Source organism: Marmota monax, unplaced genomic scaffold (assembly GCF_021218885.2).
Source record: "Marmota monax isolate L192 unplaced genomic scaffold, Marmota_monax_Labrador192_F-V1.1 WCK01_AAM20220418_F8-fsc00014, whole genome shotgun sequence".
NCBI classification, from domain to species: Eukaryota; Metazoa; Chordata; class Mammalia; order Rodentia; family Sciuridae; genus Marmota; species Marmota monax.
Genome location: NW_026695222.1, coordinates 11331866 through 11359171, shown reverse-complemented (window position 1 = coordinate 11359171; position 27306 = coordinate 11331866). Strand labels below are relative to the sequence as shown.

At 43.0% G+C, this 27306-nt stretch overlaps 1 protein-coding gene across 4 annotated transcripts in view; it reads right to left on the bottom strand.

Annotated features, from left to right (window-relative positions):
* LOC124085500 (signal-regulatory protein beta-1) overlaps positions 1 to 27306 on the bottom strand; it is a 93140-nt gene that overhangs the window by 22140 nt on the left and 43694 nt on the right. For all 4 annotated transcript variants that reach the window (XR_009225803.1, XR_009225802.1, XM_058575475.1 and 1 more), the window contains exon 3: positions 8049 to 8402. Coding sequence is in view for 2 of the 4 variants with exons in the window: in XM_058575475.1 (XP_058431458.1) it covers positions 8049 to 8402 (354 nt within the window). In the remaining 2 variants the exon portion in view is untranslated. The remainder of the gene's footprint in view (positions 1 to 8048; positions 8403 to 27306) is intronic.

Here is a 27306-nt window from a genome sequence, read left to right as displayed (position 1 = left end):
GAGGTTCACCCCATCAAACTGGGACAAGTAACAACTGATCCATCAGATGCCCAAATCCCAATATAGGAGCATATGAAACATGATAAAGATCAAAATAATTCTAGCAATCTATCTAGCAATAGATTCCAAAGAAACTGATTTTGAAGAAGTACCTGATAAAGAATTTGAAAAATTATAGAGAAGATCAATGATATTCAAGAGAATACAATTATAAATATACTTGCACCTAATGGTGGGATTTCCAATTTGGAAACCCAGATTTGTACTGAATGGGGAAAAGCTGAAAGCTGTTCATTCAAGATATGAAACAGGACAAGTATGTTCACCATCATTGCTAATATTCAGAACAGGATTGGAAGGTTTAGACAGAGTATGAAATCAAAAGACAGAAATTAAAGTTGTAAAAATATGGTAGAAATTGAATGATCCCTGTTCATGGTGGGACTCTCTATAAGCAAATGTCTAAAGCTTCCACGAAGAGATGACTAAAACTTAACAAAATCAATAAAATTGCAGGACACAAATTCCGTATACAAAAAACAGAAGCATTTTTATGGATCTATAAAGATTTTTGAGAACTAAATCAGAAAAGTAATCACTTTTACAATAGCAACAAAACACACACACACACACACACACACACACACACACACACACACATATATATATATATATATATATATCTTATGAATAAATTTACTAAAGATGTAAAAGTTTTCCACAATTAAAATTACAAAACATGATTAAAGACATTTAAAAAAATAGGAAATGGGGCTGGGGATATGGCTCAAGCGGTAGCGCACTCGCCTGGCATGTGTGCGGCCCGGGTTCGATCCTCAGCACCACATACAAACAAAGATGTTGTGCCCGCCGAAAACTAATAAATAAATATTTAAAAATTCTCTCTCTCTCTCTCTCTCTCTCTCTCTCTCTCTCTCTCACTCACTCTTTTAAAAAAATAGAAAAGCTGCTTTTATGGTTTGTGTCTCTAATGTCACCTGAAATACTGATATGTTTAGGCAACTCAGGGGTGTGCAGAGGAGAAATAATCAGATTATGAGAACTATAACCTCATCAGTGGATTAAAAGATCAGAGTAGATTCATCCATTTAATGGATTAATACTTTGTATGAAGTACTGGGTCTTAATTATAGGCAGGTGGGATGTCCGTGGAAGATTAGATCATTGAGGGTGGAGTCTTGAGGACTATATTTTCACCCCCGTCCCTCCCCCCATCTCTCCTTCCTGGCTGCCATGTGCTGAACAGCTTTCCTTCACCATACCTTCTTGTCATGATATAACAAACTGCTTCACCTCCATCCCAGAGCAATGAAGCTGTCTGAGAATGGATTGAACCTCTGAAATGTTAGCTGAAAATGAGCTTTTGTTCCTTTAAATTGTTCTTGTCAAGTATTATGGTCATAGAAGTAAAAAGATAGGTAATATTCCCTCCTGTGGTCATGGATTAGAAGAATTAATATTGCTCAAATGTCCATACTACATGCTTTATGCATGTAAGAAATATCTTTCTGAATCACTTAAAATAGACAACTACCACATGTTAATGTGGACTAAAGTACAATGAAATATTAAATGAATATTAAATATTAATATGAACATATTCAGATAAACAATAGTTAATATGGCACAGCATATGTTAAAACCACACATTCAAGTATTAAAATTAATTACCCCAAATCAAATATATGACATGGTGATTGTCACCTTTGCTTCTTCATTTTAATGGTCAATTTCACTTATTATTATGGCTCCAAAATAATATAGAGCAGATCATGGTGTCTTACTATGATACTTTGTGGCCACATTACCAAGCTTCCATACTCAACCACAAAAATTATTAAAATTTTTGATTGTACTCAAAAACAACTTTATACCCAAATGCCTTAAAAACCAGCATACTACAGTAGCACAGTAAACACATCAATGTTTATAGCAGCTCAATTCACAATAGCTAAACTATGGAACCAACCTAGATGCCTGCCATTCAACAGATAAATGGGTAAAGAAAATGTGATATATATACATAAGAGGATACTACCCAGCCTTTTAAAAAAATATCATGCTAAGCGAAATAAGCCAACCTCCAAAAACCAGAGGCCGAATATTTTCTTTGATATGTGGATGCTAATTCATGATAAGGTGGGGGGGGGCACTAAAGAAGAATAGAGTTACCTTAGATTATGTAGAGGGAAGTGAAGGGAGGGGAAGAGAAGAAAGGGGATGTGGGAATAGGAAGTAGAGTAGAATGAAACATACACTATTATTATCATTATTATTATATGTATATGTATGACTTCATGACCAAAGTGATTCTACAACATGTCACTCAGAAAAATGAGAGATTATACCCCTATGTATATCAAAGTGCATAAATGTATTCTACTGTCATGTGTAACTACATAAAACAAATAAAAAAATTAAAAATTAAGAAAATAAATGAGATTATGGTATTTGCAGGTAAATGAATGTAGTCTATCATGCTAAGTGAAATAAGCCAATTCCAAAAATCCAAAGATGAATATTCTTTTTTATGTGGATGCTGATCCATAATAGGTGAGGGGCTAGTGAAGAATAGAGAAACTCTGGATTGGGCAGAGGGGAATGAGGAAAGAGGAAGAGGTGTGGGGGTAGGAAGGATGGGGGAATGAGATGGACATTATTACCCTATGCACATGTATGATTGCATGAACAGTGTGACTCTGCATCATATACAGTCAATGAAATGAGAAGTTGTGCTCCATTTGTGCACAATGAGTTGAAATGCATTCTGCTGTCATGTATAATTATTTAGAACAAAAAAAAGACCCCTAAAGTGCAAGAAGTAAAACCAAGAATCAACAAACGGGATGGAATCAAACGCAAAAGCTTCACAGCAAAAGAAATGATCAAGAATGTGAACAGAAAGCCTACAGAATGAGAGAAAAATCTCTGCCAACTGCACCTCAGATATATCATTAATCTCCAGGATATACAAAGAACTAAAAAAATTAACACACACCACACAAAAAAGGAAATTCTAAAAAACCCAAACAATAGATGAATAAATGAGTGAACTGAACAGGCACTTCATGTTAGAAGAAATACAATGGTCAAAAAATATATATGAAAAAATGTTCAACATCACTAGCAATTTGGGAAATGCAAATTAAAGCTACATTGAGACTCCATCTCACTCCAGTCAAGAAGACAATTATAAAGAATACCAGTAACAATGAATGTTGGTGAGGATGTGGGGAAAAGGCACACTCATACATTGCTGGTAGGACTGCAAATTGGGGCAACCCCCCTCGAAAGCCATATGGAGATTCCTTAGAAAATTTGGAATGGAACTACCATCTGACTGAGTTATCCCACTCTTAATATATACCAGAGGACTTAAAATCAGCATACTATAGTGACAAGGCCACATCAGTGTTTATAGCAGCTCAATTCACAATAGCTAAGCTAGGGAACCAACCTAGATGCCCCTCAAGAGAAAAGTAGATAAAGAAAAAAATATAAAAATATATACATAATGTGATATTACTCCGTCATAAAGAAGAATAAAATTATGGCATTTTCCAGTAAATTGATGGAACTGGAGATTATCATACTAGGTGAAATAAACCAATCCCAAGAAACCAAAGGCCAAATATTCTCTCTGGATGCTAACCAATAACACAGGAGAGTAGGAATGGGGAGTATGAAGTTCACTGGATTTGAATTAAGGGAAGGGAGCAGGGGTGGGAATAGGGTAGATAGTAGAATGAATTGGCCATAAGCTTCCCATGTTCATATATGATACAGCCACAAGAATGGGAGGTCACACTCCATGTTTGTATAATATGTCAAAATGCACTCTAGTGTCATGTATATCCAGAAAGAACAACTACAAATTTTTAAAAACCCAACACATACCCCTTCAATCAAGCAAAGCCTAATTCCTATTGGAGTCTAGACCACTCACAAGGACCATAAACTGCCTCATGGCTTTGGAGGCAAACATCTGCCCCTCGTGGCTTTGAGTTACATATCATGAAACTCTTTATTGCACACACATCAGATAGAGCATTAATCTCCAGGATATATAAAGAACTCAAAAAACTTCTTGAGTGATTTCTTGGCTCTCTGGGACTTAGATACTCCAAAAACTCACCACCACCCAAGATCCCCACAGCTGCCAAAGCATCATCAGGACAGGACAGAGCAAAACCTAGACGTTCTGGTGTGTACCACATAAGATGGGGTGGCTTCCCCATGCTTAGTCCCTTACATGAAGCCTGGGTATTAGAGGTATTACAGGTCACCTCCCACGAGGCTCCTTGGCTAGCTGTGGAGCCCTAAGAATTATCCCAGTGGGCAACAGATTAGATTAGGTAGAGGGAAGGAAGATTTCATTTATTAATCCTCCTAATAAAGCTCTCTGGGTGCTGTGCTCATCCCTTTGTGGTGTCCCTACCCTCCTGTCTCTAGGCAAGCGCAACTGTCCAGCCAGACAGTGAAGACCATCAGCCCATGGCTGCTCCAGGCCTGAGGTCAGAGCCTTCCTCTCAGCACCAGGGCATTGCTATGAATCTGGGCTCAGAGTGGAACCTGTGGACATGTCTCACTCTTTTTAATATATTTTAAAATTTCTGTTTCTGCTTGCCTACCCTGGAAACTTTACCAATGAGGGTGACCATTTATAGAAAGAAATGCAGGTGACAAATGGCACTAGGATACCATTAGGAACACAGTTACAAAGCTGTCCATGCTGCAATGTGGCCTAGTGCCACATCAGTGGAATGGGGTGGTTGGCATATGTCTTCCCAGGCCACATTGGGCACAGTTGGCTTTGGAACACTCTGGTGATGCTTCTGGAAAATGAGCAAAGACCTGGGCATGTTGGCCTACACCTATAGCCCAGCAACTGGGGAGGCTGAGCAGGAGGATTGCAAGTTCAAGGCCAACCTGGGAGACTTAGCAAGAACCAGCCTCAAAATAAAAAAAATATAAAGGGCTAGAGACATAGCTCAGTGGTAAAGCAAACTTGGGGTGAATGCCCAGTATAAAAACAAAACTAAACTAAACTAACAAACCTGAGAAACCCAGATCCATCCTCTTCCATAGTTAGATATGAATTCAGCCCAATTGTTTTCCTTTAAAGAAATATACCATCAGTTTAATCTGGGACAAGGCCTGAGTTTGAGGAGGAGAGGATGAAGAGCTGCTTCTCTGAATCAGGGCTTCCTTGGTCACTTTTATATTAGAAACACAGGTCACTGAGTGCTGAGGAAGTTACAGGAATAAGTTCATAACTAATGACTAGTTTCAAGATATGCAGACTCAGGTCCCTGAGCAGGTCCTGAGGCACTCATGTGAGACATCAGGTGGCTGCTTGCCTGTGGACAGGTCCTTTGGTGTCTCTAGATTGCTCATCACCACCCAGCACTTTCTACAGCTGTCGACAGGCAGCAAATATCATGAAGGTTTGTATCAGCAAATGTTGACCTCCCTGCCTGACACGCATTGAACACTGGGAGGGCACCATATGGAGGGTATCACTGAAGAAGTGGAGTCACCCAGGACCCAGGAGCCTGGAAGTCCCTATAGAGGTTAGGGACTCTAGTCAGTGACCCTGTTGGTCACTTATCAAGAGATGCTCAGCATCCTAATGCTAGCCTGAGCCCTCGGAGCCCCCCAGCTCTTGAATCCCCACCTGCCCTGTGAGGGAGTCCTAGTGAGAGGCCATTATGGGACAAGGCTCAGAAAGGAGTGTGGCTGTCCAAGGTACCAGGCTGGGGAAGAGGGGATAGAGCAGACTCCTCTAAGATACGCAGGACCATTAATACAATGCCTGTCCTTTTTCTGCTGAGCCTCAGTGTCCCCTTCTGTAGAGTGATTAAAAGCATCACTCTGCATAATGAGGGTGAAAGCAAGGGATGATTTTGGTGTGCAGTAGGTGCCTAATAAATGACACTTGTGGCTGCTATTGTCACACCTTCTGAAACCACACACTCATTGTTTAGCAACAAATGCAGTGAGGACCCCAGGAACAGTTTCCATCCTGTTCCTGGAGCTGCCAGGAGAACCCCAGTGAGAGGAGAAGCAGAAACTCCCTAATGATGGTGCACCACCTGTTTTCCTGCTCCCCTCCCCCAGGTACTGAGAGTCTACCCAGGGCCTCAGGCATGCTCAGCAGGAACCACCACTGAGCTGCGTCCTCATCCTCTCCCTGTGTTCTTAAGAGTCCCCACAGGAAACAAGGTGCAAAAGTGCTTCTCACATCATGAACAGCATCGCAGGGGTTTCCTTTAGAGAAACTATTTCCAGAAAGTGGAGTGACAAGTGCCAGACGGGAGACCCTGCCACAGGCCCCAGGGAGCTAAGCCCAGCACGTGCTGTTCTGAAACATCCACACCTGAGAAGGCTCCCATGCTCTCCTTCATGGGGGACCAGCATAACCTGAGGAAGTACGTCAGAACTTTCCCTATGTCTTCGAGGCATCTAACTCAGGGCTTGTCAGCCTTTGCTGTGTATTAAAACCTTCTGGTGTAACTATTTTTAATTACTCAGATTCCCAGACTCAAGTCAGACCTTTTAATGCAAAATTTCTAGGTGAACCCTGGGTCTGGAAGTTTTTGTCTTCAGTTTCCCACATGATAACTCCGCACAGCAAGTTGGGAGCCCCCGACCCCATCCACCACAACAGTAAGAACAACTGCAACATCCCCACACGAAGAAGTATTTTCTACTTGTTCAAACAACAGAGCAGCTCTGTGTGTCTTCTGGGGAATCTCCCTATAGAAAGAGATTATGGCTGACATTCAGGAGAAGTTCTCCAGTCAGTGTGGGCTTCAGGGTGTGATTGTGAGGGCTTCCTGAACCTTGGGAGATGGAGGGGGAGCCCAGCACGTGCTGTTCTGAAACACCCACACCTGAGAAGGCTCCCACGCTCTCCTTCATGGGGGACCAGCTTTACCTGAGGAAGTACATCAGTGCTCCCTGCCCAGTGGGTCAGGTCAGGGTCTGTATTGAGCCCCTCCTGTGCCCTGGCTCCTCTGTGGGGACAGTGTCTGTTCCCAGGGCAGCAGGAGCCTGGGCTGGAGTCAGGTTGGGCTCTGTCCCCTCCTGGCATTAATGTGCTGTGTGAGAGAGGGCCTGCCTGGGCCTCCAGCTCCCCAGGTCAACAGGGGTGGGCACAGGTGTGAAGGTCCATGTGTGCTGACCACCTCAGCCTCATGGCTTAGGGAGAGTATGCAGAGCTTCTTGTAGGAAACACACAGAGAGGACCTGTGCTTCCTGAACTGGGACCCCTGTGTCACATACATGGAGACTATTGCCTGGTGAGTGACCCAGCTCTGCTCCTACCCTGCAGGGCCTGTGAGGGCTGGTCCCTGAGACACAGGGATTTCCAGGCAGACCCAGGGCAAAGGCCCCACCTCTTGGCAGCTCCTCCACCAGGGCCCCAGGTCTACAGGGAACCTGAGCCTGTCAGAATCCTCCCAGGTGCTGTTCCAGGGGAGGAAGGAAGGAAAGCATGCCCTGCCCCCTCCCTGCTCTGGAGGGCCAGGTCCTTAGGGAGGGACAGGAACAGTAGCCTGTGGGAGGAGAACTTTACCTGCTCTGCTCCCAGCTGTTGCAGACAATCCACAGTGAAGTTTGAAACACAGAGGGCCTTTGTTATTGTGGTATAAAGAGGACTCACCCCCACAGGGCAGTGCTCTCTGAAGGCAGCACACTTGGTCTGGCTCTGTGATTGGCAAGTCCCCCAAACCCTCAGAGCCCTCAGCTGGGGAGCCACAGGGCTGGGCCAGACTGGAAAAGGTCAGGGCTGTGGAGCAGGCAGGTGAGGGGTGCAGATGCCCCCCATTTGCCAGCCATGGAGCCTGGACCAAATAGCATGGCCTCCATAGGCCTCTGCCTCCCTGACCTGCAGAAGGAGTGGCAGCAGGTCATGACATGAGCACCCAGTGCTGCTCCTGCTTCTCAGCTGTGGCCCCCAGGATGGAGGGCGTGACCCCTGACCTCCTGTCCCACCCCAGGGAGGAGGAGGCAGCTGCACTCACCTCGCACAGACAACTCGGTGCCTGGTCCAGACTTATACTCCTTATCAACAGGGGTCGATTTCTGGAACTTCACACAGTAGTAGGTGCCGGCGTCTGCTGGGGTGACATTACTGATGCGGATGGAAAAGTCCCTGTTGTCCCTCTTTGTGGCATCTGAGAGATTTGTGACTCGGGGGAAGTGGCCTTCTTTGTAGCTGTAGATCAACTCCCGGCCTGGCCCTGCCCCCTTAAACCACTGGGTGGGTCCCACGGGGAGCAGGGAGGTCACAGTGCAGTGCAGAGTGGCCGACTCTCCAGCAGCGACAGACACTGACTTCTCAGGCTGGATCACCTGCAGCTCCTGTGCAGCCGCTCCTGGGGGAGACACAGGGTGGTCACTGTTCATCCTGGGGGATCCTCTTGGTTTATCACGTGGTATCAGCAAAGCCTGTCACTGACTGAGTGCCCACAGAGTGGCCTTGAGCTCAGCACAGGGCGTGTGTCCTCACACTGAGCCTCCCCTGGCCTGCGCCTCCACACTGTGAGACACCTGCCCCTGAGGCCCAGAGCCCTGAGCAAGGTGGAGGGAGGGGACTTGAGGGCCTGAGCCCTCCCCTGAGCTCTCATGTGTCACCAGCTATTTGTTGCTCTTCCCTTTCTGACCACAAGCTCATTAGCCCTTATGGACCATGACATTTGTGGACCTCCTGTGCCTCTTGGGTTTCCTGAGTTTTGGGGAAGTATGAATACAACTAGTGGGAAATGTATTTGACATGAGTCTTGGCTCAGCTTCCCTGTTCCACAGAGTTTCCAGCTCATGATGGGGTTCCCTCCTTCAGCCTGGAGTGATCATGGTGCATACCGCAATGAACACGCAGCTCAAGTAAGAAATGAAACATTGCTGAAGCCCCTCACCTATCTCCCCACAGTACAACCACCTTGTGTAAGTTTCTAATGCTGCTGTGACTAAGGACTGCACACCTAGTGCTCACAGCAACAGAAATCTATCATGTTATGGTTGTGACCATCAGAAGCCCAAATTCGCTGTCACTGGGCCTCCACCCAGGGCTCCTCGTGAGAGCTGTTTCCTTAGGAGGCTGTTCCCTGCTCTCCACACCCAGGGGGCTTCCTGGGCTGCTTCCCCTTGTTTCCCATCCTCCTGTTTCTCCCTCCTCTTGCCTCCCCATCCCATGTCCTTCCCTAGCTCTTAACCTCCTGCCTCTTCCTCCTCCTCAGGACCCCAGTGATCTATTGGGCCCCACCTGAAAAGAGACCAGCACTGTGAAGCAGCTGTCTCCAACATGCTCCAGGAAAATTGGGATGAAATGGAAAGAAAATCTAGAATATGATCAGCAAATTGAGAACATCAACAAAGAAAGAGAATGTATTAAAAAAACAGAAATTTGGGAGCTGATAGGCTCAATTAACTCAGAAGTTCACTGGAGATTCCACAACAGGTTTGAACAGGGAGTTGAAAAAAATCACAAAATGTGGAGCAGGACCCATTGACATTGCTGAGTCTGCAATTCAGGAGATAAAAAGGAATATTAAAAAGAACATAAATCCATTCAAGATGTCAGAAAGGGCATTGACAAACATGAGAATCTCAGAGGTACAAAATAATAATAAAAGCTTATTTGAAAGAGAAATGACCTCCACAATCTTGAATATGATCAAGTATTTGAATGTTCTAATCCAAGATACTGAATAAACTCCAGGGACCATCAAGGTGAGCAGACCCACACTGAGGCCACTGGAAACCAATCAGCCAAAGCTAAAGTAAAAGAGAAAATACTGAATCAGAAAGAGAAGCCTGTCCACCAGACACAGGAGAGCTTCCTAAGGTTTTTATTAAGTTCTCAATGATGGGAATCAGAGGCAGTAAGATGATTGATCTAAAGTGTTGAGTGGAAAAGGTACCAAGAATTCTATCCCTGGCACAGGGATAGAATTTCAACATAAATGAGAAATGAAGATATTTTCAGATAATAAAAGCTGAGTAGGGCACTACCTCTAGAAATGTCCTGCAAGAAATCCTAAAGGAGGCCATTAGGTTGAAATGAAAATATTGTAGATAATGAGGCCAAGGCATACCAAAATATAAATATCTTATATATGTTTTAAATTTTCTGGTGCCTCAATATCCCCACAAACAGATGTGAACAATTTATTCAGCCAAAAAGTACTCAACCATGAGTTCCTCTGTGGCTCTCCCTGGTCTAGGATCTAGTGACATTCACACACCTGTGAAATCCCCCACAACATTGGCTTGTGTGCTCTGCAGGGACCCCAAGCAAGGCACTTGCCCAGGAGTTCTCTCTAGGAACTGTGTTCCTGAAAAATCCTCAATTTCTGGTGTCTTTCCAGGTGCAGTTCCCACAGTTATGTTGGGGTGATCCTTATGTTGCTCATCAGTGAGATTAACTCTCCCATTGACCATACAGTGGAGATGAGGAAAGGATGTTCTGAAGTCAGATGCAAAGTCCCTGGGGCTTGACCTATGACTTCTCATGCCTCACCCCAATGGCTCTGACATGTTGCACAGCTCTCTGAACTGCTAGCTTTATGGTGCACTGTTTTGTGCAGCTCTCTGTGGCTTTTTCAGAGAGCTCTAACACTCACCAGCTTACAGTTGCTTCTGTCCCAACTCCAAGAATGCATATTGGAATACCAGTTCCTAGCTTTGCCCCAGCTGCAGAATCATCCTACCATTGGAATCTGGTATTGGCTCTTTGCCAGTGCACTGTGTGGGAATGTGATTTGAGGAAGGACCCTGCTGGGAGGTGTGTAGTTCCATGAGGTGCTGAGTGTCCATTGCTGAGTGCTAGTGTGAGAGTCAAGAGGGCAGAGGGCCACACAAGAGCTGGATGAGCCTGTTCACAGTGTCCACCATGTGGTGAGTGCATTGATGAGAAAGGTAACTGGATCTCTTCCTTCTTGGCTCCCCATGGTCCCCCTCCCAAGGACAGTCCTCTGTGACTCCCCCTAAATGTCCATGCTGCACTGCTGGAAGCCCCTTCTCTGCTGCTTCCTTGATGCTGCTGATCCCCACCTCCCACCCCGTCCATAGCTGCCATCCAAGGTGATGGGTGGCTCCTGGTACAAGAAAAACAGGGGAAGGAGCAATTTGAGCTCTCTCTCCTTCAGATGCCCAAAGAAGAAATTTGAAGTTATAAATCACCCTTGAAAAATGTGGTTGGACTTTGAGGTGAAAGGCTAAGGGTCTCACCCTTAAAATTAAATGGTCACACCAGGCACAGTGGCACATACCTATAATCTCAGAGGCTTTGGAGGCTGAGGCAGGATGATCCCTAGTTCAAAGCCAGCCTCACAAAAGTGAGACACTAAGCAACTCAGTGAGACCCTGCCTCTAAATAAAATACAAAATAGGGCTGGGGATGTGGCTCAGTGGTTGAGTGTCCCTGAGTTCAATCCCAGGTAACTCTTCCCCCCCACACACACAAAAAAGTTACATGGTCACAAATAAAGAATGTACAAGACATACTTGTGTCCACTATTGCTCCTCAGGATGATGACCCCTGTCCCTCTGCATTAGTGAACTTTGTAAGGTCTCTCAAATGATGAATGGATAAAGAAAATGTGCTACATTTACACAATGGAAATTGTATTCAGCCATATAGAAGAATGAAAGTACACCATGCTCAGGAAGAAGAATGTAGCTGGAGATCATGATGTCAAGCAAAATAGGCCAAAAAAAACTCAGAGAGACAAATAATGTTTTCTTCTGTATGTGGAAAATAGACAGGGGGAAAAACCTAGGGATCATGAAAGTGAAAGGGAGAGAGGGAAAAAGAGAGGGAGAAAAGAGGGTACAGAGAGGTATTAGGGCATTAGGAGTGAATTTGCTCATATTATGTTATACACATGTATGAATATGCCACAGGGAAACCCATTATTTTGTAAAATTCATCTGTGCTCCACACTTCAAAAAAAAAAAAAAAACAGTACAAAAGAAAGAGAAACAAAGCCCCCTAGTATTTTCTTAGCTGCACTCCAGGAAGAGAAGGTGAAACTCCCCTTTGCAGAGCAATAATGAGGGAAGTTCCAAGCTATGTCAGCGTCATAGCTGCTAAAAAGATTCACAGCCAACACAGGCTTGAGGACAGTTAGGGAGCAGCCTAGAGTCTCCACAGTAGATTTGTACTGGAAAAGAATGTCAAATCATTTCCCCACTAGCCCCAAAGTCCAGGCTGGGGTAGCTTGGTGCCATCTTTAAAAGTGAGGTATTGTCTGAATTTGTACTCCTTTGTGGGGCTCAAAAATATCACTGAATATCTCACACTCTGGTACCCCATGGTTGATGAATGAGAATGGAATAAAATAAGAAATCAATGATTTAAAAAAGAAGTTACTCTAACACCTGGAGAGAAAATATTTCACCTTTGAGTCACAAATGGATAGTATAAGAAATCAGAAATGAAATAAAAAAAAAACACTTAAGAGGTAAATGAGAATAGTAATACAACATATCAAAAACTCTGGGACACTGTGAAGGCAGTGCTAAGAGGAAAGTTCATTCATTAAAAGAATAGAAAGTCACAAAATAAATAACTTAATATTACATTGGAAGCCCTAGAAAATAAAGAAAAAATCAACACCAAACACAGTGCAAGACAAAAACTAATTAAATAAGAAATAAAATAAATGAAATTAAAACAAAAACAATTTTACACATTGAAAAAGCAAAAGTTTGGTCCTTTGAAAAAAGAGATAAATATTTTAACCGCTTAGCCAAGCTAACCAAGAGAAGGAGAGAGAAAACTCAAATTATAAAAATTCATCATGAAAAAGGAAATATTACAATGGACACTACTGAATTGCAGAAGATAATCAGAAACTGTTTTGAAAATATAGACTTTAATAAAATAGAAAGTATTGAAGACATTGACAAATTTTGAGACACATATGATCTACCCAAACTGAATCAGAAAGACATAGAAAATTCAAACAGCTCATTTTAAACAATGAAATTTAAGATGTCATCAAAAGCTGACCAACAAAGAAAAGCCCAAGACAGATGGATTCTCAGCCTAGTTTGAACAGATCTTCAAAGAAGAAACTAACACCAATGCACCTCAAATTTTTCCATGAAATAGAAAAGGAGGGAACCCTTCAAAACTCATTATATGAGGCTGGTATCACCTGGATACCAAAACTCGACAAAGACACATCAAGGAAAGAAAACTTCAGGTTAATATTCCTGGTAAACATAGATGCAAAAATTCTTAATAAAATACTGACAAATAACATTAAACATATATTAAAAAGATAATGCACCATGATCAAGTGAGGTTCATCCCAAGGATGAAAGGTTGGTTCAACATATGGAAATCCATAAACATTATTCATCATGTCAATAGACCTAAAGTCAGGAACCACTTTATTATCTCAATATATACAGAGAAAGCATTTGACAAGATTCAGAATCAATTCATATTCAAAACACTAGAAAACTAGCGATAGTGGGAACATACCTGAACATTTTCAAAACTATATATGCAAAACACAACACTAACACCATTCTAAGTAAAGAAAAACTGACAGCATTCCCTCTATAAACTGAAACAAGACAGGGATGCCATCTCACCACTTTTATTCAACATTGTCTTTGAAACTCTAACCAGAGCAATTAGAAGAAAGAATTAAAGGAATACGAATAGAAAAAGAAGCACTCAAACCACCTCTGTTTGCCACTGACATAATTTTATATGTAGAAGATCCTAAAAATTACACCAGAAAACATCTCTCAGAAATTAATTCAGAAAACAGAAGGATATAAAATTAACATTCATAAATAAATAGTGCTCCTATATATCAGTGATGAGTTAACTTAAATAAAAATTAGGAAAACCATCCCATTCATAATGGTCTCAAAAATATTTGAAAATCAATCTGACAAAAGAAAAACCTCTACAATGAAAAGTATAAAAGACTAAAGAAAGAAATTGAATAAGACCTTTGAATGTGGAAAGATTTCCCCCCACGTTCTTGGATAGGCAGAGCTAATACTGTCATAATGGCTATATTACCAAAAGCATTATGCCTAATTAGTGCAATACATATTATAATTTCAATAATGTTCTTCATAGAAACAGAAAAAGCAGTCGTGAAATTCATTTGAAAAAATAAGAGTTCCATAATAGAAAAATAATTCTCAGCAAGAAGAATGAAGCAGGAGATATCACAATACCAGACCTTAAAGTATACTACAGAGCTATAGTAACAAAACAGCATGCTGTCAGAACCAAAACAGACATGAAGACCAATGGTAGAGAATAGAAGACAAACAGATACAGCCACATATACAGTTCTCTCATACTAGACAAGGCACCATAAACTAACATTTTAGAAAAGATACCCTCTTTGCAAGTGGTATTGGCAAAATTGGAAAACTTCTTGTAGGAAAATTAAGTTAAACTGCTATCTCTAATCCTGCACAAAACTCAACTCAAGTGGATCAAGAACCTAGGCATTACTAGAGATCTTGGCCCACTGGAATAAAAAAGTAAGCCCAACTCTAAATTATACCAGCTTAGGAAACAAATTCCTCATCAAGACTCCTGAAGTGCAAGAAGTAAAATCAAGAATCAATAAATGGGATTATATCAAACTAAAAAGCTTCTTCACAGCAAAGAGAACATCAAGAAGTTGAACAGAGATCCTACAGAATAGGAGAAAATTTTGGCACTGGCACCTCAGATACAGCATTAATCTCAAGGAACATAAATAGTTCAAAAAACTTAACACCAAAACAAACAAACAAACAAATAACCCAATCAATAAATGAGAACAGAGCTGAACAATTGCTTCATAGAAAAAGAAATATAATCAGTCAAGAAATATGTGAAAAAATGTTCAACATCTCTAGCTATTAGAGAAATGTAAATTAATACTATACTGAGATTTCATCTCACTCCAATCAGAATGGCGATTATCAATAATACAAATAACAATAAATGTTGGCAAGGATGTGGGGGGAAAAGGTACACTAAACATTAATGGTGGAACTGCAAATTGGTGCAACCACTCTGGAAAGCAGTATGGAGATTCCTCAGAAAACTTGGAATGGAATCCCCATTTGATCCAGCTAACACAATTCACTGTTTATACCTGTGGGGACAAGTGCATGGAGTACTGCATACATGGCATACAGTAAGGGCATCTCAGTGGCCGGCCACTCCCCTCATGCTAGGTGTGTGAGCAGCAGGCTGCTTACCCTGTAGGCACAGCTCTAGGCATGAGGCATGTGTTGAAGTCCCTTGTGTATGCTCCATGGCCCACTCCTCGATTGGTCACTGCAAGGATAGTTAGCAGATATTGCATTGGTGGCTGCCTAAAATCTGCTCAGCTACTGCCTGAGTATATATACATGGTAACTACGCAATAAAATCACACCTGCTTCCTGCTTGGTCTCCGGAGGTCTTGATTAGTGACTCCATAGTCACACTCTCCTCTATCCTGTTCCATTGACCTCCTGGCTGAACAAGAGAGAGCCCACGCAGCTGGTGCCTGAACAGGGACCTGAGGTGAGCTTACACAACAGGGTGTGGCCCCTCACAGAGCAGTGAGGAGGGGAAATGGGAACCTACCTAGTTCCACCAAAGACTTTCATATGCAAGTGCTGTGCACTCTCTTAGATACTAGAGGTTTAACCCTGAATAAGAGAGAAGCCCAGAGGTTCTGCGACATTGTGATTGAAACCAGTCCATGGATAAGTGCTGCTGATGTTTTTGATTCTAGGATGTGGGACAAGATAATGGCAAATGTGCAGCAAGCTGAAATGAAACAGGGTATACTTTACCACTATATTTTTTTCTATTGTTACAGTCATTCAGCAAAGTTTAGGGGGCCCTGCAACAGATCCTTGTCATATAATGATAGCCCTGAGGGAAGATGAGTCTGTAAAAGACAAGTAGAAAAAAGTGGGGACAAAAATCTACCTTAAAGCAAGCAACTGTAGCTGGCACAGGAAAGTGGAAGCAAGAATCTACTTCAAATCAAGCAACCACAACAGATGCAGGAGGGAGAGAGGTAGAAAATAGTATCACTACCCTTCATGGTGCATGAAGAGGTGACCACAAATGGTGCAGGTGCACCTTCTACTGACCAGCAAAGATTATATCCTTCCCTAAGTCAATGGCAACTGCCTTCTTATGAGGTAATGTCAAAGCCAGCAAGGGACTATGACAGTTTAGAAATGACCAGGCTGCTGGACAGACCAAGCCATGGTCACCCAGAAACCCATTCCAGGATTCCAGAGATCCTTTTGAAGATCTATGTAAGATAAGAGATGAAAAGTGGGGTAAGGGAGTACAAGCCTTCCCAGTCAACACGGCCCCCCACCACAGCATCCTGCCACTCAGTATCCACATGTAATGGATACCCTGAAGGAATTAAAGAAGGCAGTAAAAGAAGATGGGCCCTGGGGGCCATTTACAGAGCAAATGCTCAAATCACTTGAACTTAATTGCCCTCAAGACTGGAAAGACATGACTAGAGTGGCTCTTGAGCCCATAACATTTTGAATATGAAGGCATTCTTCTATGATGAATGTGAAGAGCAGGAAGATCACAACCACACCACAAATGTCAACATCCCAGCTGAATGCTTGCAGGGAGAGGGAATCTACAGTTCCCCTGCAGTACAGGCTACAGGTCCACCAAATTATTTCAACTAGGTGAGGCTCTGTGCTCTGAGAGCCTGGAGGAAGTTACCAGCTGGGGGAGGTACGTTTCTGTACAGGGGTTAAGGCAGAAAGCCACTGAGGACTTGCCCCAGTTTATTGACAGGGTAAACAAGGCAGTGGAAGGGACGGTGTCTCATGAAACAGCTAGGGCAGGCTTAGCCAAGGAATTGATCTGGGACAGAATAAATAAGAAACATAAAGCAGCAATGGCACCAGTACAAAATGGCACACTGGATGACTGGATTTGGGCCATCCAGAATATAGGGACAAAAGCAGCTGAAACCTCTCTGCTGACCTTAGCCATGGCAGTTGCATAAAAGCAGGACTAAAGAGGCTTGCAGACAGCTAGTCAGAGATGGCAAAAAAAGTGCATCTTTTCTCCCCATTGGACCTTTAAAACCTGCTGGAGAGAATCCCCAAGAGTTAAGATCTAATGCTTTATGGCAAATGGATGTCACTCATTTTGCTCCTTTTGGAAATTTAACATATATTAATGTAATTATTGATGTCTATTCAGGCTGTGTAGTAGCCATAGCCTCTACAGGAGAAACCACAAAAATGGTTATCTCCCATCTACTTAAATGTTTTGGAATTGTGGATGTTCCCATCTCTATTAAAACTGACAATGGGCCCCCTATACTAGCAAGACATTTTAAGCATATTGCAATGATTGGCATATACAGCACTTAACTGGGATCCCATACAACCCTTAGAATCAAGGCATCATAGAAAGAACACACAAGGAATTAAAGACCATGCTACAAAGGGGGGGGGGGAACCTATACCAAGTCCCCTCGTAATGCCTTGAAAAGAATCTTATTTTCTTTAAATTTTCTTTCAATTTCAAAATTTTCTACAGAAATAGCATTGGGCACTATTATGTATAAAGCAACAATAATTGTTGGTGAGGATGTGGGTTAAAAGGTACACTCATCTACTGCTGGTAGGACCACAAATTGGTGCAGTATGGAGAGTCCTTGGAGAACTGGGCTTAGAATCTCCATTTGACTCAGCTGTCCCTCTCATCGGTCTATACCCAAAGGACTTAAAAACAGCATACTACAGGGACACAACCACATCAATGTTTATAGCAGCACAAACAGTAGCTAAACTGTGGAACCAACATAGATGCCCTTCAATAGATGAATGGATAAAAAATAATGTGTATATTATTTTATACATAAACACAATGGAATATATTGTGTATATGTATGAAATAATATATACATTGTGTATATATAATATTCCATTGTGTACATATTCCATATGGAATATATACACAATGGAATATTGTTCAGCAATAAAAGAGAATAAAATCATGGCATGGAGTTAGATGGATGGAGTTAGAGAAGATAATGCTAAGTGAAGTTAGCCAATCCCAAAAAAACAAATGCCAAATGTTTTCTTTGATATAAGGAGGCTGATTCATAGTGATATAGGAAGTGGGAGCCTGAAAGGAATAGATGAACTCTAGATAGGGCAGAGGGGTTGGAAGAAAAGGGAAGGTGCTTGAGGTAATTAATAATGGTGGAAACTGATGATCTTTACTATCCAATGTACATGTATGAAGACATGAATTGATGTGACTATACTATGTATACAACCAGAGATATGAAATATTGTGTTCTATATATGTAATAAGAATTGACATGCATTCTGCTGTCATGTATAAATAAAGAAATAACATTGGGCATAAGTATTGGGCCCCCCTCATGGGGTCCTTCCATCTACCTATGGTCTCATGGAAGGATTCCATAACAAATGCATGGGATGGTCCAGGGGCCCCTCCTAACCATGGGTGGAGGATTTACATATGTTACAGAAGCCTCACCCCATCTGGGTGCCTGCCAGAAAGTCAAGCCCTGGATACCCAGAACCACCAACCAAGAAGATGAAGGGGCTAACTCTGGAGGAGAAACCTCACAAACAATGGACTCAACAATGCAAATGGACCTCACGCAAAGTAACCTATGATAGTAAAGGTCTTGTTGAATAAGCCACCAGAGTGGTCTCTTTGCAGAGTGGCAATCCCATCCCTGGGCCTATGATGATGGTCCTAGTGTGTGCAATGCTCACTCCTAACAGTGAAGCCTCCCATGAGTTAAATTGGGCTTTGGTCACTAGGCCACCATTTTAGCAGTGGCTAGTTGGGAAGGGGCTTTACCCAAGCTTTTCTCTAATAATCCAACCTTATTGATCCTGAGTCATCCATCTAGGAGGTAATCATACCCTGGGATACCAGCATTTCCATACCTACTCTGCCCATTTGTTTCTCCATGGTAGATAATGAAACCATAATCCAGTAGTCCCCTCTGTTTTACACTTGCCAATGAAACTATTGTAGATAACTATAATAAGTCATATGTTGGGCTGTCTCTCACTGACCTTAGAGTTACAGTTAATGCTACCTATAGCCATAGACTCCCCCATGGCAAATGCAAGAAACCCTTGCTGCCAACATGCCCAACAACACTTTTTGGAAAGCCCCTCTCAGATAGTAATAGCATCCCATGGAATATATGTGTCACAGCCATACCTTATCTCCTTGATAAGAAAAATTTCTCTGGGGAAGAACAACATCTATGCACCTGGATGGGCATAGCCCCCTGGAATGTAACTGATGTGTACCAAAACCATATGGGCTACTGTAGTAACTGCTACATGGGACAAGCCATTACCAACCGGTATGCAGGAAATCAGTATGGCATGATGGATATCACGTCAATATTACTAGCTGCCAGACCTGTCAAATGGGCAGCAGCTGGCTGGATGAGTGGGTCTATACTGAGTCTAGACCCTGACTATGGATTTGCTTTTGTGCCAAATTATACCCATACCCACTAAGCACAAGCTTGTGTTACACCACCTTGTACTGTGCTAATAATCAACAATACTGATAACATAAATGTCACTCATACAGAGATCCCTTGTGCAGTCACCACATCCTGCTAGCTCATGAATTGTCCAACCCCTGCTATGAAACCTAAAACTATATTTATCCTCAGGATGCCCCCAGCAATCTGGCCTCCAGTGAACCTGTTCAGAGAGTAGAGGAGTCCATGGGACGTGGAGATGAAGAATCTTCTGAATCAGATCCTACGTCAGACAAAGCATGCAATTAGCCTCATCAAGGCTGGGATTACTGCCCTGGTAGCCGCCATCACCACCGCAGCCACTGTGGCTACTTCGCTCATTCAGAGTATCCAGTCTGCTCAGACTGTAAACAGTAAACAGTTTGTCTACTGCCATGGCAGAAGCCTTTGCCATTCAAAATGACTTAATTAAACTGTCTTGAGCCACTATTTTAGTCATTCAGCAAGAACTAGACGGCCACCAGGAACAACTAGATACTCTGTTTATGTTGCAAAAGCTCACTTGTGACCCTGAAATCCATAGTATTGTGTCACAAAATATATTGTATCTGAAAATGTAACTTGACACTTCTAATTTTTCTCAGTATATTAAGGGAGCTTGGGATGCTAAATATGTTATGACTATGCATAACCTTACTAAGGCAATAGTCAAAATCAATGAGACTAAGGTGTCTATCTTGACAACTTCTTCCTTTTTTCCAGGGGTTGACTGGACATTAGAAAAACCTGATAGCCAAATTAAGTAATCCTTATAATGCTATTACCCTGGCCCTACTGTTCAAAATAGTGATAATATTTTCTTGTGTTGTGAGATGCTTATGTAACCATGTAAAGGCCACCAAATGAAAAACAGAAATGCTGGCTGAAGTCCTTGCAGCACAGTCAGAGGGGGGAGATGTGGAGACAAGTGCATGGAGTACTGCACACATGGCATATGTTAAGGACGTCTGAGTGGCAGGTCACTCCCCTTGTGCTCAGCTTGTGAGCAGCAGGAAAAAGACACAGCCCTGGGCGTGAGCCATGTGTTCCAGTCTCAGTGCTTGCTCCATGGCCCACTCCTCGATTGGTCACTGCAAGGACAGTTAGCAGACATTGCATTGAAGGCTGCCTGTAATCTGCTTAGCTACTGCCTGAGTATGTGTGTGTGTGTGTGTGTGTGTGTGTGTATATATATATATATATATATATATATATATATATATATATATAGTAACTGCGCAATAAAATCAGACCTGCTTCCTGCTGGTCTCTGGAGGTCTTTATTAGTGACTCCGCAGCCACACTCTCTCTACCCTGTTCCAAGGACCTCCTGGCTGGAGGAGAGAGAGCCCACACAATATTCTAAGAACATTAAATCTGCAACTAAAGTGACACAGCCACATCAATGTTTAAAACAGCTCAATTCACAATAGCTAAGCTATGCAACCAACATAGGTGCTCTTCAACAAATAAATGGATAAAGAAAATATGGTTCATATATACATAATAGAATATTACTCAGCCATAAAGAAGAATGAAATTATGATATTTGCCAGTAAATGGATGGAACTATCATTCTAAGTGAAATAAGCGAGTCTGAAAGAAAAAAAAAAAAGCCAAATGTTGTCTCTGATATGCAGAGGCTACCACACAACAAAGGAGGATGAGGACAATGAGAAATAAAAGGAAGTGAGCAGGTGTAGAAATAGGAAAGTCAAAATGAATCAAACATAAATTTCCTATATTCATATATTATTGCACAACCAGAGTAACTTCACAGCATGTAAAACCACAAGAATGGGAAGTTATGCTCCATGTATGTATAATATGTCAAAATACAGTCTAATGGCATGTATATCTAAAATGAACAAATTTTAAAAATTTATTAAAAAGACCAACACACACCCCTGTTATTCCATTTAAGCAGCATTCAGAAATTCCCCTTGGAGGCACTGGACCACTCACCAGGATCACAAACTGCCCCCTGGCTTTGGAAAATTCTTCCCCTCACGGACTTGTCTACATATCATGAAAACAACAGATGTCTGGTGACCCCTTGGCTCTCTAGGGCTTAGATGCTCCATAAACACTGATCACCTCAACTGCTCCCGACAGCTACGAAAGCATCATCAGGAGAAGATAAAGCAAAAGCTAGACCATCTGGCCTTTCCCACTGGCAGGATGGGGTGACTTCCCTAGGCTTAGACCCTTACACAAAGCCTGGGTATCAGGGGGGTCACCTCCCACCAGGCCCCCTGGCTAGCTGGAGCCCTAAGAATTAACCTAATGGATGTAATGGAAATTTGTGGACTATAGGAATGGCAGAGCCACCTGCCATACACTCTGAAACTCAGTGGGATGTGGCTACCTTCCACCCCTTAACCAGAGCCTCCCTCTAAAGCATGGGACCCAAGGACAACACACCTTGCAAAGCCCAGGCAGTCACCTGAGCTCAGGGCTATTCACCTCTCTGCTCCACACCTGGAAGTGGCTCCCATTTCAATCACAGTGAGAGGAACACCCTTGAATACAGCAGGGACATCTGCTCTCATGCCCTGTGCACATGGGGTTTCTCTATCAGGAAGCCCTTCTGCCAGAAAACCTTATGGCCACTCCTGCCCCTCCTCTTAATCTCTGCTCAAATTCCCCTTCTCAGTGATGCCCACCAAGACCACCCCATTTGCAGTGCCTCTCCCACTCATTCTCCAATTCTCTTATCCCGCTTATTGTTTTAAAGTCACATTGATCACTGTTCAACATGTGATATGATTTACCTCTTTATAGTGCATTGTCCCTAGAGGTACCTTAGCTACACAGGGCAAATCCTTTGCCTCTTTTTACACTGCAAGATTCTGTAACAGTTCCTGCATACAGTAGGTGTACAATAATTGTGTACTTAGCGTGTGAATTGCTCAGTGCAACCCTCCCTGCATTGCAGAAGTGGATACATTTTGTAGAAATGGCCACAAGTTGAGTTTCTCACACAGAATACTTAGAAAAACAAGAACTATTTGCCAGATATAGGCAGGAAGTAGAAGAGCCCAGAAGAAGAAAACCACAAACCCTTTTCCTCCTCCATTCTCTATGCCCATTGGCAGAAGCTGTACAAAGCGTGTAAATCAGTCCACATATGCATTGTTTACTAACTTCATATACAAATTTAAACCGGGCACTCTTATAATTGCCTTCAAAAAAAAAGAAGAAAGAAAAGAAACAAGATCCAAATCCTCTTGGGGTCTCTAGACCACCATGATGAGCATGAGATGCCCAGGTCTTTGGAAGCAGACATCTGACCCCATGATGTTGTGCTACACACCATTAAAACAATGTCTGGCCACATGTAGGGTCAGGTCCACAGAGTTTGAGAAGATGGTGGGTGAACCACGAGCTCCAGATCAGAGCATCTGCACCCAAACCCCAGCCCTAGCACTGCCCCTGAATGACCACGGAGCTCCTGGTGCTTCTGCTTCTTAGCTGTAAGGTGGGTGACCAGAGTGTCTGCTGTGGGTGTCATGGTCACGTGATGAGCTGTACAGCATTTCAGAGAGTCTGGCTCATGGTGAGTATTCAAGAAATTGAAACTCATTACTCAGTAGATTTCCTGAGGTCTGGAAACTTCCCCTAGCCCCCTATGATGTAGATAAGGGTAAGGACATCGTCACAGCCTGTGTCAGTCAACTCTTCATTACTGTAAGTAATACCTGAGACAAATCCACTTATGAAGAGAAAAGTAGGATGACAGCTCACAGTTTTAGAGGTTTCAGTCCAGCATTGATTGTCCCATGGCTATTGGGCCTGTTGGAGGCACCAAATCAATGGAGGGGAAGGTATGATGGGACAAAGCCATGTACCTCAAGGCCAGACTATGAGAGAGAGAGAGAGAGAGAGAGAGAGAGAGAGAGAGAGAGAGAGAGAGAGAGCGAGAGAGAGATCATATCACTTACTCCATGGTCTTGAGGAAGTCACCTTATCTTTGATATCTCAGAATTCATCAGGATATAAACTTTGGTCCTTCTGGAAATGTATTATGTAGGCTGAAATATTACAATATGCAAGTCATTCCTGTCACAGGTGTTTGAAGCATCAGCTGATGTGATGCCTCTGGCCCCAGCTGCAGGGGAGGCCTCCCAGAGACACTGCTCAGGACCCTTGGTCTGGGCTCCAGAGAATGCCCTGTCCCAGCCTCCATGGCAGAGCCTGTGTTTGTCCTCAGTCCCTGGGAGTCCATGGGCAGAGCTGACCCAGGGAGCAGGTCAGAGGACTCTCCCCAGACAGTGGTCACTCACCTGTGAGTCCCAGCAGGAGGGTCAGCAGCAGGACAGGACAGGGACGCTGGGGCAGGGAGGCAGGTGCAGACATGGTGGAGCCCTGAGGAGCCTGCTCTGTCCCAGTGTCTGTCCTGGGGAGATCCCTGACTCTGCTCTCTGGAGGGAACTGACACTCTGCCTCCCTTGCTGCAAGAGGAAGTGACTGTGACAGAGTGACAAGCATTTCCTCCAAAATTGTGAAGTAGAAACCAGGAGCACAGACAGCAATGGTTAAGGGTCTCTCATGCTGCATTTTCATAAGGAATTGGACAGGACCTGAAAAACAAGGCCTCCTTTTCCCTGGGTCTGTGCTGGTCCACTAGGCCCCTCATGGTTTCCTGGGCCATAGTGACAGTCTTTTTTGGAGTCGCAGGACATGCAGAACGTGCCCCAGACTCCTGACCCTGAGACCCTGGTGTGGCTAGCTGGTGGCCTCATTCTGCAGCAACTACACACAGAACTACTCAGCTAGAGGGAGGAGGAGGCTCCTGAGACCTGCTCAGTGTTGGGGGGGAACTTGGTCACCTCCTACCATGGCCAATCTTTGCAAATCTTTTTTTTCTTTAATGGATTATAGTTACACATAACAGTTGGGTTCATCCTGACAAAACCATACATGCATGGAATTAAGTATCAATTCTGAATTCCCCCTTTCCTTCCCATACTCAACCCACATCCCCTCTTCTTTCTTATTTTCTACTAGACTTCATTTTGCTCATGTTTTTATTTATTTTTGATTGTTTATTTTGATTTACACAAACTGTAAATTTCCCTGTGGTGTATTTATATTACACATAACATAATTTTTAAAGAATTCATTCTGCGTTTCCTCTGTTTTTTCCATCTCTCCTCTTTGACTCTTGATCTCCTTCTATTCTGATGACCTTTCCTATATCTTTATTATATCTTCTTCTTCTCTCCCTCTTTCCTTTATTTAATTCTAGTGTTCACAGCTGAGAAAAAAAACTGACTTTTGATTTTCTTCTTTTTTTATTATTCTGTTTACTTATTTTTATGTGGTGCTGAGGATCGAACCCAGGGTCTCGCACGTGCTAGATAAGAGCTCTACCACTGATACACAATCCAAGCCCTGACCTTTGATTTTTCTGAGTGTGGCTCATTTCACTTAGCACGATGTTCTCTATGTATATCAATTTACTAGCAAATGTCATAATGTCATGCTTCTATGTGGCTGAGCAGAACAGGAAGTGACTGTGACAGTAAAAAAGCAATTTCCTTCAAAATTGTGAAGCAGACAATTTTGTGACAGAGTTATAAAGACTAAGAGAGATAAAGAGAGAGAGACATAAAGAGAGAGATCACTTACTCCATGGCCTTGAAGAAGTCAGTTATAAAAAGCACAGTTTCTTAATCCATTCCTCTCTTCACAGGTACCAGCTGATTCCATAATTTAGCTATTATGAACTGTGCTGCTATAAACATTTAGGTGTCTGTGTCCCTGTGGTATGCTGATCTTCAATCTTTTGAGAAAATACCAAGGAGTGGGACAGCTGGTCATGTGGTGGTTCCATTCCTCGTTATTTGAGGATTCTCCTTTCTGCTTTCCAGAGTGGTTGCCTTCATTTGCAGTCCCACCAACAGTGTATGAGTGTACATTTTCCCCTCATCCTCACCAACTCTTACTATGATTTGTGATCCTGGCATTTGCCATCTGTCTGGAGTGAAATAAAACCTTAATGTAGTTTTGATTTGCAATTTCCTGATTGTTAAGGTCTGTAAACAAGTCAGGATGGCACCTGGCATTTTGCCAGAGAAATGTTAGAGTCTGTAAACAAGTCTGGATGGTGCCTGGCAAAATCCCAGAGGGAGTGGTTTGTGAAGTAACTCCAGTGAGCCATTAAGTGTGGAGATTCCTTATTGGTTGACTGCTGTATCGAGTTTATGTTAATTAGATAAGCTGTGTGGAATGTATAAATACCGCTCCTGTCCTACAATAAACGGCTCCTACTCCTGCTGCATCAATCTACACAAGTTGTTCGTCAACCCCCCCCCCCCCAAGTTATTTTGCTGCAGCCGGGCTGCGGCAGATGGTGGCCTGTACGGGGAGCCCCGGGACACTCAGGGGTAAGTGACGGAAAAAAAGCTGCCCGTCTATAGATAGGACGGGAGCAAATCTGCTCGTCCCTAGACAGATAGGGTGAGAGGAAAAATGGCCATTTCGAGAAAATGGAGAAGATTGATACAGTATGTTTGTGTCTTGTTTTGACTTGGTGTATTGTATTGTCTTTGTGATGAAAATATGGAAGGGGTGAAAAGTAAATTACTAAGGGAAGAAGGCACCCCAGTGGAACCAAGAGCAGTTAGGGCATGTATTGATAAAAGCACAGGAACTCTAGTCAGAAAGAAAAAGAAAGTTCAAAAGAAGAAGGATTATCAGGAAAAAAGTTGCAGCAAAAGGTTATTACTGAATACTTTTCATTACCGGAGGGTGCATAAATTGGCGTGGCAGCTGCCATGTGCAAGAGCCGGTCATGGTGCAGCAAGGGCTTTCCAAGCAGCAGCAGCCAGCTCTTCCCTGCTGCCTGCCCGGGGAGCGGGACTCCACTTCAAGAGCCCAAATCCAAACCTGACCCAGAGGCACAGTCTCACAGGCTCTTGCTCCCTGTGCCCAGTAGCAGTTTGAGTCTGGGACACTCCCCAGGGCCATCTGGGGCTGCCCGGGATGCTACAGCAGGCAGAAGATGCTACCAGAGTCCCTGATGTTTGGTCATTTTCAATGCCAATAACTAAGCTACAATGGTTCTCCCACACCTGGAGGCTGATAAGTAATGAGCACCATTAAGGCTTATTTCAAATGTAAAAAACCTTGAGATAATGTACTAAATTGTTCAGAAGGTTGTTTTCTTAGTGCCTGCTGGAATACTGCAGGATTTTCTTTAGCCAGCGTTTGGAGTTCCTGCATTCGTCCCAGTGCCAGTGAAAACGAGGGTGGAAGAATTTCCAGTGTTGCTGAAAACTGGACGAAACTTCGGCTGAGAAACAGACGAGACTTCGGAGCTGTTGCTGTTTCTGCTGCTACAGCTTAAGCTAGCTGCCTGCAGAACTTACCTGGACTGTGATTTAAGCTAGCTGCCTGCAGAACTTACCTGGACTGTGATTTAAGCTAGCTGCCTGCAGAACTTACCTGGACTGTGATTTACCTGGACTGTAAGTTAATCTATTGAGACACTGATTTACCTGGACTGAGACAACAAACTGTAATCTACAACAAATTGTAACTTGGTATCTTTGCTAACGGTGTCATTGCTGGTATAATTTTTCCAAGGGCTTCTCGCATGGAGCCATCAGTTGGCTTGATATTGTGGCATTTTGTATCCTCCCCTTCTGCTTGTAGCAGATTATTTATGGTGTTTGTGTAAAAAACCACTATGGTCGTTATTTAATTTTTTATC